Below are 15,241 nucleotides of genomic sequence, written 5' to 3' on the forward strand. Positions count from 1 at the left end.
TGCTGTAAGTATGCATATACAACCGAGGAGCCCAGTACCTAAAGCTGAAATGTAACTTCAGTACACTCAAAAAGCGGGAGAAGACCCAAGTCATCTGCAAATTCTGCTTTCCATACCTCTTCTTTAAGAATCATTTTGATCTGTATTTATTATAAAGCTGCTACTACATTGCTTGATTATACCGTCCAATTTTGTTTTGCGTTAGTTTTTTTTTTTTTCCCCTACCAAAAGCAATACAAATTGTAGTTAAAATGTAGAATCAATTTAAGGACCTGGACCTTTAGTTGGTAGCTCAACACTCCACTTGAGTTACAAGTATTGCCTAATTCTTAATTTGTCTAAGCATTGGTAGCCCAGTCATGCAAGAGCAGACTTGTTATTAGCATTAAAATGAATGCACTTGGGGGTAAAATACAGGTTTAGAGAATGCCAAAAGTGTACTTTAAACTAGAATAATCATGTTTAAGGAGGCCTGAAGTGATGATGTGGCATGGCAAATGAAGAGAGATAATAAAGTAAGACCTCAAACCAAAAAGTGTCTGTAGTAACTTGTGCTGAACAAAAGCAAGATGGAAAGGTGAACATCTTAGCCTTGACAATTAATTTTACAAGAAATAATTATTATTACTGAACATAGCTAGGTACACCTATCACCATATTCTCCAGAAGAAATAATGCAGGTGAACCGCTGTTTTCCTGAGGGTTTGATTTGATGCTCTCCTCCTTTCATTCTGAAGGCTTTCAGGAACTTATCTGCTCAGAGACAGTACACTCAGAGCATCCTAAATGGAGATTAATCTGCTTCCAAAAACATATCTAATACTCTCCCACAGCAGAACAGTTTATACTTTGTTTGCTGATGAGTGATTGAAGTTGCTGCTATTACACAGCCCAGACTGGTTACTTTGCATTCATATTTTCTGGACTTTTCTGGAAAACAAATTCTACGTTGTTTTTTTTGTTTTTTTTTTTCCCTCCTGCCTATAGACCAGCAAGGCAACACAGCTGAAGAACAAATAAAATCTTTTTCTCCTGATGATATACATACTGCTTCTTATTAATGCTTACCTGAGAACATGAGGAGATATCTTTAAAATTCTTTTCAAACACAACAGATTTGGTATCTGGACTGATGAGGTTAACTTCAAACCTTCCAACCTAAGCGGGAGAAAAATAAATCTAATTTATTACTGTCTTGGGGGCATAGCATTTACAGCAACAAAAATGTCAGAATCTCGCCCTTTCTTGTTCACATAGAGTACCTTTTGGCACAACAGCTTACTCAGCAGGAACAAGGGTGCCAGGATGCTGTAATTCTGCCTATGTTGAGTAAGAATATTTCAGCAAGAACAATACACTCAGCTGAATAACAAAAACGACTGGGGAAAAAACACAGCTTTTCTTCCCCTCTCCCATCTTTTTTCTCCAAGTTATTATAGTCCAAAGATCTCATGTTTGACAGACAATACTAAAACCTTTAGGAAACAATGTGGCTAAACTAAAAGCTGAAAAAAAAAATATTTTGGATTCTTGGTTTTTAAATTATACCATAGATTAGCTGAGAAACTAAGATGATACTTTTTGCTTTGTACTAATTCCAAATGAGAAAGAGTAGGCTCTGTAGCAAACTACCTTTGAGCTTTCCTAAACTGCATCTCAAGCCCATGGAATTTATTCCACAGACCTCAGAGATTTTGTCAGCTAAATCCTTTCATTACTAGTGATAAGCTGTGGCTTTCTGAAGAGCAATGCATTCTCACTTCAGATATCATTTCCCCAAGAGAATAAAAAACAAGAATGATCCTTAAAACAAACAGAAAGACAAAATCCAGGCATTTAGCCGACTGTTATTTTAAGGTCCAAAGATTTTTCCTTTTATGGGTCACCTCCTCTATGTGTCCTTCTGTCTTCTCAAAACAAATTCCAAAGATGTTAAACGCACTTTGGGCAAGAGAAGAAATAACCATTGGAGTCTGAAGGAAGAAGCCTTCAGTGCAGAGATGTCTGAGTACTCATCTCGTAAAGAGGAAACATTAATACAAATTATCAAAAAGAGGCTGGCTCAAACACAAGGCTGTGGAAGTCTTATGTGCAGTTTTTTCTTTTTAAGTGCACAAAAAAAGAGGTTTTGTTTGCATGGTAGTCTTCATTAATTCTCTTTTTGAAAGAATATTCATGGTTTTCAGCTAGGTTCTAAATATCACCAACACAGACAATCCAGAACTGCATATAAAATAATTATTTCCCTAAAAATTCTACTCCTTTAAGTGACTACTCCATAAATAATTACTTTTTCTTAAAATTTGCCTGGGCTCATGACTTGAGGTGAAAAGTTCAGCTACTTGTGTTCCAACCATTTATGAACAAATACAGAAATATTTATGACAAATCATGAAGCCATACTAGATCCGTATTACTTATCTTGCAAAACTTGTCTCAAACTGTACAGTGGAAGAAAATAGAGTACAAAACAAACAGGAAATTGCTTGTCCTAGAACACACCTGGAACAACATTGTCCTGTTCTTCTCAGAGTCAGAGGGCTGAACGTGACTGGGTGCACTTGCGTGTCTCCTGCGGGACTGTATTTTCAGGTTTGTGTCATGAACCCTTCTCTGCATCACTGCAGTGACACTGCTGCACCGGGAGCGAAACTCCTGCTGCTCATCAAAGCCAGAGTCCTCTAAAATCCTCTCTGGAAAGCAGCCACGAGTGCTGGCCAGATTGGTCAAGTTAGTCTGGCTCCCAATTGTAAACATTGCTGCATGCCCTGAAGAGCTGTTTGGGCTGTCCAGCTCCTCAAAGGGGCTGTCCAAAGGAGAAGCTGGCACATTTTCTTCACACAGAGGCAAGTCCAAACTCGACTCATTATTCCGCTGCTCGTTTAACAGTTTCAGGCGCTGGCGCTCATGAAGGCTGAATTTCTCTATGCAGTCATCAATCAGTGTGGAGGGAGCTTTCTTGTGAGCCACTGTCACCTTTCCACAGTACAAGACCTCAAATTTTTGAGAGTCATAGAAGGCATCTTCACTATCCTTACTTGGTTTGGCATCTTCTTTCAGTGCTGCTTTAGAGACTTGTCTTATGCTGCTGATGACATCAGGAACCTAAGGGGACAGTGTGAAAGGCCTTTTTAGTAACCACAAATGAGTCAGCAGAGACAGTGATGCATCAAGCATTTGTTAAGGTAAGTATTTACACAAGCTATTTCTCCACCAGAGTGCCACAAGCTTCTTGGCAAAGAATATAAAACCAGTAAAAGTCTAAATTCTGTATGGACAGTTCATGCAGTGGAAGTAGAGCAAATAATTTCTAATTTTTTTCCTGGAATGTCTTCCAGTACATAAAGTTTTAAATTACCAGAAGGTCAACTGGCAAATGTTCACAGCTTTTTTGTTTGTTTGCCTTTACTGAGACTACCTTCTCTTTTCCACTGTCCTCTGCCCACACTGGCATGTTTTACTGCTGTATTCTGTAAACAACCATCACTGTTCCTTTGTTTTTATTCTGCAGAGCCACTTACTATTCTTAAGACTCTTTTGGGAACAGTTTTGTGGAAAAGAGACCAGCAATCTCCATCAGTTTCAACTGACAGTTTTGGAGCAGACCTAGCAAGAATATGGATTTTTTACTGAAGTACCATGTACAAACTGCATTAGGTCTGACTTATTATCAACGACAAAAACCTTGCCCCATCCATCCTATGACACAGTTCACCTTAAGGTCACACTCAGTCATTGTGCAATTAAGCGGCACACACAAATCTCTCTTCTCCTCTCCACAGACCCCTACTACACCTTGTACGGCCAAACTGCACATTTCCAGAAGAACGTCACAATTTCAGCCCTGTATCACACAGTCTTTCAAAGACACTTGGTTCTTCCTCCATTTTATCCCAATCACCCTGGGAGAAGTCTGCTTTCAGTACCAACATTTTTAATATGCGAGCTCGTTTTTCATTTTGGCTTCACAAAAGAAAACAAGGACTTGCCCAACTCTACTAACTGCAGATCAGAGTGGTGATAGTTGCTCTTTTGACAGTACCTACTCCTCTGAACCATACATCTTTCCCACATGTCCCCTTTTCCCTAGAAGTACAATGACTGGCATTGCATTACATTCATTGGGGAAGTTACTAGTGACAATGAAATAAAGAGAGAATATCAATCCAATTTCCTTTGCAAGAGAAAACAGTCCTCAACATTCAACTAATCCAATATAATCAATCAACAGCTTTGGTATTCTGTACAGCTTCCCACTATAATATTTGATATTTTTCAAAGAATTTTTCTATTCAAAGAAGGTAACTTTAAAGTCACACCTTAGTAAATAATCCATGCCCCTACAGTATCTCTTTCTTTGAGTCACATGATACCAGCTGAAGCTTGCTACTGAGGCAGCAATCTCACATACCAACACTTTTGCAAGTCACAGTGGAAAATTACCTCATCTTAATCCCCATCTCCCATTACACACTCCTCATCGCTTGGGCATTCAACTCAAATCTGCTTCCAGTTCATTTATTGCAAAATGAAGTTCAATTACCCTAAGGTCTGCTGACTGTTTGGCTTCTATCCCTTTAGATGTCACCATCATCTCAGTTTTCAGTGAGGCTAAAAGCTAAGTCTAGATCTGACACAGATATGAGAGTGTAACTCTTCTTCCCCCATTCTCACTACCGGGCTGCTTTACCATCACTCCAGTCACTTCCTCCCAGCCATGGCAGTTCAGCTGAACATGCACAATCCTCACTTCGCACTTGCCTGTTTGTATTCCAAGAGGCAGCTCTTTTTCCACTGATTGGTCTCTTGGTCTTTCTATGGCCTGTGCTTAAACAAGCTCTAGAGGTTTAAATTCCTTACTTCTCTATTTAGGCAAAATTCACAAACTAGCTATTTTTTAATTAAAATTTCCCTTTTTAGAATCCAGAAGCTGTTACAGGGCAATTCACGTATATTTCTATTCAAATGAACAAGTGACAAATGATAATTCTATTCAAAATGCATACACTTTACACACAATCAACTAGAGTAACCACTATCAGCTGTTTAATCTGCAATTTATTTTTTTTAAAAAGTGTACCATCACTTCCACTCCAATAACTGGGTTTTGCCTCCTGCTCATCACCTCTAAGACAAAAAAACCTGAATATTCCTCAGACTTTCTAAAAATACTCGATAGCCTCCTAACACATTCTCTCCCCTCTCTCCCACAGAAGCAAATGTCCAAACAGGCCGGGGGTAAGACACTACCAATTCTACCCTAACAGTAATACTCATCATTCCCTCTTCTGTCAGAGATCTCCTTCACAAATGCAGATATAAGTAATTGCAATTCTACTTTGAAAAAACCTCCTAAGTATCCTGCTGCTTAACACTTTTATTTCCATTCTTTCCAGACTGTGGATGCTCTTCAGACACTAGTATTTAAGCCACAAGTGTTATTTCAGTATCTCTGCTCCTTAGAAAGCTTTTGCAATACCTAAATTGCTGCAGTATTTTCACTTGTGCATGGGGGGACCCTAGCATTAGAACAGAGGTTTCAGCTCATACAGCCCAAACAATCTTTATTCCCTGCTTTGTTTAGGTAAACTTTTTTACAGGTTATGTTATTTTTTTGGGTGCTCCCTCATCAGCCTTCTTCTTTTTTTTTTCCAACCTAGAGACAGAACTAAAATAAAATATCAAAATAAACATTTTGAGACCTGCTTAATCTCTGTAGTTATGAATAGTTTTCTTATACACAGATGAAGAGAAAAACAATGTAATGCAATCCAGGGATGTCACAACTGATAACTAATATCTGTCAGACAGCCCAGACATAGTTCTGGATGCTTGTAAGTTGTTTCATGGGTACTCTCAGTAGCATGGTGTAAAAAACAGCTTCAAGCATAACATTCAAGACAGTTAGTAACACTGCCAGGCTATCAGTTGTGCACATGAATTTTACCGGTCTTTAGTGGATAGGAGTAACTGTGCGCTGCTGCTGAGGTACTCAATGACTGAGAGTACGCCACCTGTGCTGTTAGACCTGAGCCTCTTCACTCCCAGAGTGACACTTTCTTATCAACAACCAAGAGCTACTTCTGAAATATACCTGATCAGATTACAGTATTTTCATGTAAAGATTTGACTTCGAGCAAAAGCCCTGAGTGGGATCAAGTGGAGTCTGAACAGCACTTTGCATCTGTGTTTTCCTGAAATGCAAGATACAGGAAAAGTTACATAGTTATCAAGCATACATCCCGGTATGGCTTTTTACACATTTCTTTGACATATATCATTGGGTTTAGACATCTTGCTCCTCTGTGTATCAATAAAGCTCAGTCACAGAAGTTTCACCATCAAAGTTGTGTAACGTTTTTGGATTTGGATATTTGCTTATTATCTCTTATTGTCAAAACTGCAGGGCAAAGTTAGACAAGATATTAAGCAGAACGGAGCTTTTAAAATACTGAATTAGGTGGATGAAAATTCTTAACTACTTTTAGAAATCAGTTTAGGAGTATTAAGATGACAGACTCCTGAAACAGGCAAAACTTACTAATGTGTTTCCAAGTTTCCATGCAGAAATCTCATTAAATTAAGCAGCCAGAGGGGAGAAATGCAATTCTTACTCCTGAAACCCACTGGGCCATTGACAATCTTCTACCAGCTGTCACAGTAGAGCAAAATTAAAAGTTAAAATTAAATGAGTTATTGTATAGGTTCTCAATATTCACCTGAATATAAAGAAATTAAATTCCTAAAATGTTTAAGAAATTGATCTATTTAACACACTCAGATTTTTTTTTTGTCAAGTCTTGAAGACAGTTACATGAAGAAGAAAGACTGGATTAGACAGGGCTACACCGTGTATTCTCAGGGTGAGAGAGGCACACTTCCAGTCCAAACAAACCCTGTGGTGGGACAATTCAAGAAGACTTAATTCTCCCAGACTCAGCCTCTCACAAATCCCACGGTCTAGGGGCCCAGCATCTTTTTCCAAATATTGTTGGACAGAGAAGGAAATTATTATGTTCCAAAGGGAGTTGCACAGGGCTTCTCAGTCCACAAAGGTAGGAGGTGATGCTGCAGTGCTGGAACAGCAGTTCTCAAAGGCAGAACCATAATATAGGGCATATTTATAGGTTTTATTCATGAAGTTTCCCTATACTGCTGAGTAGCAGCAGACTACTTCACGAATCAGAACAAGGAAATTACCCCCCACTCCAATACACTTACTCAAATATGCTGCAGCAGCACACAAAGCTTTCTCTAATGCAGCAGTGAACTCATGCTTAAGCAGTGACAGGCACACTGAACCTTCTCAGGTGTTAATAACCTGAAACCAAACAAAAGGGCTCTGAGAGCTTCAGGCAAACTTTCTTCCCCTCCAGGATATCAAGAGCATCCATGCCTGTCAAGAAAGAGCAGCAGCATGTGTTCTTTAAGATCCTTGAAACAGTGCTCATAGTAACTCCTCGATCTCTAAACAGAGCCAAGAGAACTCAAGAGTAGTGATCCTTCTTCAGGGCCTGTTCCAAAAAACGCTCCCAAATGCAAGAGGCCAATAAGACAAGGATAGAGAATGGCTGCTGTAAGTACAAAACTAAACCTGTGATACTAGTTTGGCTCTTCAGTGTGAGCAACACTACAAAACTTGGTTGAGAAAAAAGAAACCAAAAAACCAAACCCCAGTACCAAAACCGACCAAACAGGACTGCAGTTTCAGAGCAAATAATAAATGCTCTATAATGTCATTGAAGAGGCAATATTTCTCTCCAGGGAAATATATTTGATCTAACAAGAGTAATTAAAGAAAAAGAAAAAAAGAAATAACCCCACACTTGGGAACCCAAATCAAATTTGTTATTCACATCTGAGAAGCCTGAGATTGTATGAACCAGTCTTCACCCAAACAAATCTGATTCAATATGTGGTTACTCAATAAGGAAAAGTTAGCTTTATTCAAATCGGAACAGATGGCACTGGCCAAGCTCTGCATCACCTACAATTAGATTCTGCTCTGAAAAAAACAACATAATAACTAAAGCCTGACATTGACACAAAATTTGTTTACCACAGGCAGTAGAGTTTTGATAGCTGAAACTAATGACACACCAGTTTTAGCCAACTAATCCCCAATCTCCTCTATTTGTACCACACACCTATGATGATCTTGGTAAGAGACCTTTTGAGCTACTGCAGCACACCATCCATTTGCCCAGATAGTGTAGAATAAGGTGGCAGCACTTGGCTAATTACTGCTCTGCAATTCAAGGACTGGATCTAGTTCTGTCCCTTGTGACTAGATGCGTAACAGTGTGAATTCATAAAGGAGAGCAAACACCTTCCTCATGCGTTAGTAGCACACTGCACAAAGGGCATGTGATTAGTACTGTCAATAAATATCCCACTATACCTCAAGACACTTCACTGTGCTCTACACAGAATAGTATCTTCATGTTGGAAAGAAACATCACTTTAACTGATATAAGTAATGCAAGGACTTCCATTTGACCAAAGTGCAGATTAAAACCAAAGGGAGGACTGCAGAAAAGTAATCACCACCAAATTCGTCCCACGTCATGTAACTGAGGTTTTGTTAAAATTAATTCCAACTGCCACAACCATCAAAACCTCAAAAACAGAATTTCAGTTATGAGTATTTATCATCAATATCTTTATGTTGCAAAATAGAGACTGTTGAGCCTACTAAATCATGCCTGATGCAGCATAATAGTAGAACATTTTGTCACAAGTCTAGAAAGAGCAGAGCATCTCCATTGTAACACTACATGGTTTCTTGAACAGCAGTGACAGAAGTGGAAGCATTAAAAAAAAAAAAAAAAATCCCTTTGAATTTACAAGACCCTCCAGTGAACCAAGGTGGATTCCCCCTTTCTGCTGGAGTGATAACTTTTAAATGTATCCCTCAGTAATTACTGAGCAGTGCTTTCAATTTTAATCCAAAATTAGAACTTGAATGCTATGAATATCGCAAAGAAGAACAAAGTTCACTGGCTGGATTCCATTATTTCCACAGATGAACAGAATTTCACTGTGCAGAGAAGCTGCAGCTCTTCCTAATTTGTGTCTAGCTTCCACATGGAAAATTTCAGTCTGGAATTTATTAACAAAGCAAAACCTCTCCTCATAACATAAGGCTTATAAACGTAAGTGTGACTGTGAAGTACTAATCTAACAAACATGCCTAAAAACTGTGGCTACTTAATGACAGCATTTCTAGCAAGGCAATTATTTTCAAAACAAGGAAACAGCTCAACCCCTCTCACTCCGTCACCAGGCAAAGTGCAGTGGCAGATCCCTTGCACCGTACAAAGAGACGGGAGATGAATGAACTTCACACACACACACACACAACAGGAGCAGTCAGTCAGTACCTTCTGGCGTGAGATCCAGCTCAGAAGCAGAGGCATGTCCAAGCAGAACTGTCACCGAACCTTAGTATCACGAACACCAAGACTCAGGAAAAGGTTCCTGGGATAAGGGAGTGCAGAAAGGATCCCCCTCTCACAAAGGGCTGGCAGTGCTGTCACGGCATTTCCTCAGGCTCGTTTCATGATATCCCAGCAGAGCCAGAGAACCGTGCAGCAGCCATTGTTCTTCAAAAGTCAAGTATTTCCTGACTTGGGGCTGGAAGCATCCGCACTGCCTAGGATTTGAATAATGCATCCCACTCACGATCAAGCTTTGTACACTCAAAAGCAAACAAAAGAGAAACAGGATACTGTTCAGAAATCAACACCCTGCACTTTGCTAATTACTGGGAGTTTGACATCTATCAATTAGAAAGCAATGGAATGTGAGAAAAAATTAGGAGCAATTGGAATGACTCTCCTTTCAGTTGGTGTTAACTTGCATATCGACAAGATAGGAGAACCCAGCCACAGCAGTGAAACATGAACAGAGACAAAATAAGCTGCATGTTGTATCCTGCTATTTGCCAAGAATTTGACGGGAGGAGGCAAAGTTCTTACCTTAAAAAAAAACACAACCAAATGCCAGCCAAAGTGCAGATATCCATAACTATTCTCAACTAGAAAGAAGGGTGGGAGAGACAAAAAATTGCTTTCCTTTAACAGCTATAAATGTTTTTATTGCCATCCAGTTAGTCCAGCACTGATCATTCAGACCTGTTGTAGTTGTAAAACTGCTACATTCTGCTGCTTTCCACTCTGGTGACAGTGATCCACTTAACAGCTTTCACCATTAAAAATGCATCTTTCCAATAAACAGATAAAAGACCAGGTCACCGTGATTCAACTTATGCAGTCACACAAGCAATTTTCTGACTTTGTTTATGCTAGAGGTATTTAGAAACTAGAACAGAAGAATCTGCCTCCATCAGCTGACTTAGTGTTGAAAGGAATACTGACTATCTTCTTTTTTACAGAAATAAGGAGGATAAGCAGGCAAGAGAAATGATATCACAGAGAGAAAGGAGTAACAGCCTAATTACTAAGCATTTCTATAACCCATCTGCACTTACTGTACAGTCTAAAAATAACAGTTTAGAAAACTCCAAGTCAGGTTCTCAGCAAGCAGCAATAAGCATCTGCCGTCAACTCCAATTCATTCTGCTGCATGTCTGGGCTAACACAACACAAGCCCAGTAACAGAAATCTGGAACACAGAGGTTGAAAAAGAAAGTTTCAGTGAAAGCAGTTTTTGGGGCTTCAAACTAACTGCCATCCCTGGCAGCTAGTGCTTTCAGATTTCTTCTCTACAGGCTCATGAATTTAGCCAAATCTTAAAGCATCAGAAAACACATTAAAGGATTGTATAGAGGAGCATTAAAAGATTGCACAGAATAAAGTTTTGCTTAAAGGAGACAGTCTTCCTCCTATTTGCCTGGCCTATATTATTCCCAGGTGACTGGTCAAGACCCAGCTAGGTTTGCTTCTAAAGAACTGCTACAGAGCAATGCATGTATTTTACTGTGACATTCAGTCTCATGCCACATCTTGGGGAGATCACATACTCCTGCTGAAGGCAAAGCTGAAGACTACTCCTACACCAGCGTAAAGAGAGATCTTTTTTTAGATAGGTGAGCTAAAACAAAATAAAATTCAGTTTTCAAAAGAATTCTTAACCAAGACCGACCCAGGAATTACTTACACTGTTGAGTTTTGATACAGTCAACAAGCAGAAAAAAGTACCAGAGTTGCACAGTACGCATTTAGCAAACCATCACAGTATCTAATTTGCAGCTGGAAACTTGTGGACCACTTAACACATTCTGTGTGCTACACACACATACAAGATGCTTCTATGCCAAATATCCAAATTTAAGTAAGTGGTATAATGACAGAAGGTCGATCAAGTTACTTAACAGGAAAGAATGTCTAAGAATGACAATACAGTTTAGATGCCTGAGCAGACAATAGGTGCGGTGCCTCTTAACACTTCTATGCAAGCACTACAGTGTATCAAAGAACTTCAGTGATGGCAGTGACAGCAGAGCACAAGAGGAGCAGTGCTTAAGCCAGGAAGGTTCTTGCACTCAGTACTTTGCTCCTATGCTTAGGCCAGTAAGGCTCGATGCTTTTCCACCTTTCAGATACAGCTCGCATTTGCTCAGCCTGAGTACTCTGCAAGTCACAGAAGTGTCAGTACAGAGGTCTCATGATGATCCTTATGCTCTTGAATATGTAGATTATTAAAACAATTCAACTACCAGTTTTATACTTTGAGCATATGCAAGTTTGTTTCCAAGTTTAGGACACAGTTCCCAGGGAAAGACTTAGCAAAGTACAGCTTGCTTGGAACAGCAGTTCTTAAACTTCTTTAACCCAAGTTATTACTATAAACTATAAAAGCACAGATTCAGATACTAGCTAGGATTTTTTTCCAGAAAACTGTGTTTTAGCTTAACGTCGCAGCTCTAGTAAGAGGTTTATTAAATATGTTGTTTTTAAAACTCCATCATGTTTAACACATACCCTATTTTTAAAAGGGCTTGCCTGAGAAGATAAGGCTGTCACGTGGACAGTCCCAAACAATTAATGCATTCTCTGCATTCATTTCCTTTTGGGGGGGGTGGTGGGGGGGAAAGTTGGAGAGCTCATTGAAGTATTTTGTCCATTTATGGTCATTAATTCTCCAATACAGATCATGAGCTTCCTTTTAGCAGATTTATAGTGGCAATACTGAAACAAATGCTCTATGCATCATGTTCAAGAAAGTGGCAACTTTTTAATTCTGTAATTTCAGATAGAAGTTCTCAAGATTTTAAATTTAAAATGTTAACCAACATGTTGATTCACTGTGAAATGAACACACTTTGGTCTGGTTTTCCCTAGTCAAGAGATCAAGATTTCAGGACTCCTACAAGGCAGATCATGAAGACTCCTCAACTGAGTCTCATCTCAGATTTAGTTAAAATCTACCATCATACCCACAGATGACACTACCTTTATAACTAATTTGCTACAAAAACCACCTTCTTCTACTTCTACTATCACTGAAGAAGAAGATGGTAAGTGGTTTAATTCAGTGCTGACTCTGGGAGATGGGAAAAGTTAGATTCTATTCAGTCTAGCAGATGCGGGTATACTTGGTCCAAAAAAATCAGGCACTACAATAGCTTCTGGGTCCCTTAATGAGGCTAGAATTCCCCAGTGACTTGAAACCAAGAAGTCAGTTCTTTTCCTATTTGATGCTTTTCCACAAACTCTCAACTGCAGTGGGAGGTTTCAGACTACAAACTTTGCTTTAAAAAGACTCTGCTTACAGGAAGTTGGACACCAAAAGCAGTATCATGCAGCACGTGATACTGTGGCAGAGACAAAAAGTGTTCCTACCGGATTCAAGACTTTTGTTGTGACAAGAACATTTCCAAAAAACTGTGAAAGACAAATGCACATGATATATCAGACAATATGGACAGAGTAAAAAGAAAATAGATTGCAACCTAGTAGCATTTCAACAGCTTTACTAGCTTCACCATACCTGCCAAGTAATGTTCAATAGTTTTCTAGTACTTTGGAAATACACACCTGTACACCTTCCAGCTTGTCTGCTAATCTCACAGTCCACAAGAGCAACTGCATTGTCTTGTGACAGTATCAAATGCCTGAGCAACCAGTAGTACAATTAACTCTTCCCAGATAACAACCAGCAAAGAACCCAAGCATAAACACAGCAAGGCAGGATTTCAAAGCCATACTCATCCAGATGCTGAAATAGGGACTGCTTTGAAATGAGGTCCTGTGAACTTCCACCTAACTAGTTTTCCTTGAGCACTGAAGTCCTGAACCACCACTTCACCTGGGAGTCAGGGGAATAATGAATACCACACATGAAGGGAAAGTCAGCACAGCACAAAACACTAAATACTGCTCTCCCTGGGAGTCACATTAGTCTAATCTTGTCAATCACTAACTGTCTAAAATACTAAGATTTCATCAGCTGGTTATGGTAGCCGTGAAGAGAATGAAATCGTTAAATAGTTATAGTGTTCAAATGTAAATCCATACAGACACAGCTGGATGGGTAAATATTTCAAATTTAATAGATGAAAGTAATTAAATGCATGGTCCTTTTACCTTTTGACACAGAAATTCTAAAAGAGCTACAGACTTACTGTTACTAATACTACTAGTAAAACAAACAAAAAACCATACCAAAACAAAAACAACTCACAAGACCCAGGGCCAACAGAAAAGAAAATGCTTTCCCAGAAAGCTTTGATATAAAGGAATCAATAAAGTAAACACACAGTAAGGACCTTTCAGAGAAACAGCTTTATAAGGCAAGACTCTTGCACCAATGGTGGCATCCATGAAGAGTAAGCTAAGGATGTGATAGAGACCCATGACACCATTTACATGTATTTCCAAAAAGTCAGTGAAAGCAATTGGTTTTGGCTATGAATATGAGTGCTACAAAACTGAAGGGAAAAAGGGAGCATAGAAGCTCTTAATCACTCTATAAGTAAGAAAGCACAACAGGTATATAGAGTCAAGATGGGTGGGAAAGAGTTGTTTCTGAGCTCATCAGGGAGGTTCCACTCATTATTTTAGGCAACACTTTCATATACATCAGGTAAAGTAACTTCTGCACTGCTTCACTAATTGTTACTGGTAGATGCTACTTATTTCAGTACTGCTAAACTTTATTTTCTGAATTTATTGTGCCTAGTACGTGCTCGGTATTTCTGCACCAGCACTGCCTGACAGCATAAACAGTAGAATTTTTGGAATTTGCTTGAGATCACATAGGTAAGAAGAACAGCTAGGCTGTATTAAGTAATTGCAGTTAACTTTTTGATAACAATATTCACAGGACGAGTAGCATGGGCTTAATGAAGTCCTAGCAACACAGTGACAAATTAACCCAGGATTTCTGGAATTTCAGTTCATTATTAATGCAGAGCAAAGCCCACACTGCTTCACCTTCCCGAGCAGCATCTTCATCTTAGTAGTTCTACTGCATTTGCATGGCAAGGTTTTGGCAGCAAAGGGGACTGCAGGGGTGACTTCCATGAGAAGCCACCAGAGTTTCCCCAATGTCCAACAAAGTCAATGACAGCCAACTCCAGGACAGACCCACCATGGTGGTGATGGTGGCAGCCCCTCCAGGATAATGTATTTGAGAAGAGGAAAAAACCTGTGCAATGGCAGCTAGGACAGAAAAATGAGAACACATGAGGGGACAGCCTTGCAGACACCAAGGCCAGTGAAGAAAAGAGGGGCAGGAGTCGACCCAGGCGCTAGCACTGAGATTCCTCTGCAGCTGGTGGTGCAGCCCATGGTGAGGCAGCTGTGTCCCTGCAGCCCAAGTAGATCCATTTTGGAGCAGGGATCCACCTGCAGCCCTTGGAGAACGCTACACTGGAGCAATGGAAGATCAAAGGAGACTGTGACTCCATGGAAGCCCAATGCTGGAGCAGGCTCCTGGCAGGGACCTGTGGACCCATAGAGAAAGGAGCCAACAGTGGAGACAATTTGCTGGCAGGACTTCAGCAGGAGACCCATGCTAGAACAGCCTGTTCCTGAAGGACAACACCCCGTGGGAGGGGCCCACGCTGGAGCAGTCTGTTCCTAAAGAACTGCACCCGTGGGAAAGACCCAGATTGGAGAAGCTGGTGGAGAACTGTCTCCTGTGGGAGGGGCCTCACACTGGAGCAGAAGAGCGTGAGGAGTCCTGCTCCTGAGGAGGAAGGAGTGGCAGTGTGTGATGAATCCCCATTCCCTGTCCCCCTGAGCTGCTGAGGGGGAAGAAGGTAGAGAAAATG

General features: G+C 40.0%; 1 protein-coding gene across 3 annotated transcripts in view; it reads right to left on the reverse strand.

The window, feature by feature from the left end:
* TBC1D4 (TBC1 domain family member 4) overlaps positions 1-15,241 on the reverse strand; it is a 97,909-nt gene that overhangs the window by 39,455 nt on the left and 43,213 nt on the right. For 2 of the 3 annotated variants that reach the window (XM_066176290.1, XM_066176291.1), the window contains exons 2-3: positions 2,503-3,105; positions 1,069-1,158 (exon numbers count right to left, since the gene is read on the reverse strand). In XM_066176290.1, the coding sequence (XP_066032387.1) occupies positions 1,069-1,158; positions 2,503-3,105 (693 nt within the window). Of the gene's footprint in view, positions 1-1,068; positions 1,159-2,502; positions 3,106-9,383; positions 9,395-15,241 lie in introns of those variants that run through there. The other variant, XM_066176292.1, reaches the window with a different exon arrangement.

The sequence above is a fragment of the Chamaea fasciata genome, unplaced genomic scaffold, assembly GCF_029207755.1.
Source record: "Chamaea fasciata isolate MVZ Bird 193981 ecotype frontalis unplaced genomic scaffold, bChaFas1.0.hap1 SCAF_2, whole genome shotgun sequence".
NCBI lineage: Eukaryota > Metazoa > Chordata > Aves > Passeriformes > Sylviidae > Chamaea > Chamaea fasciata.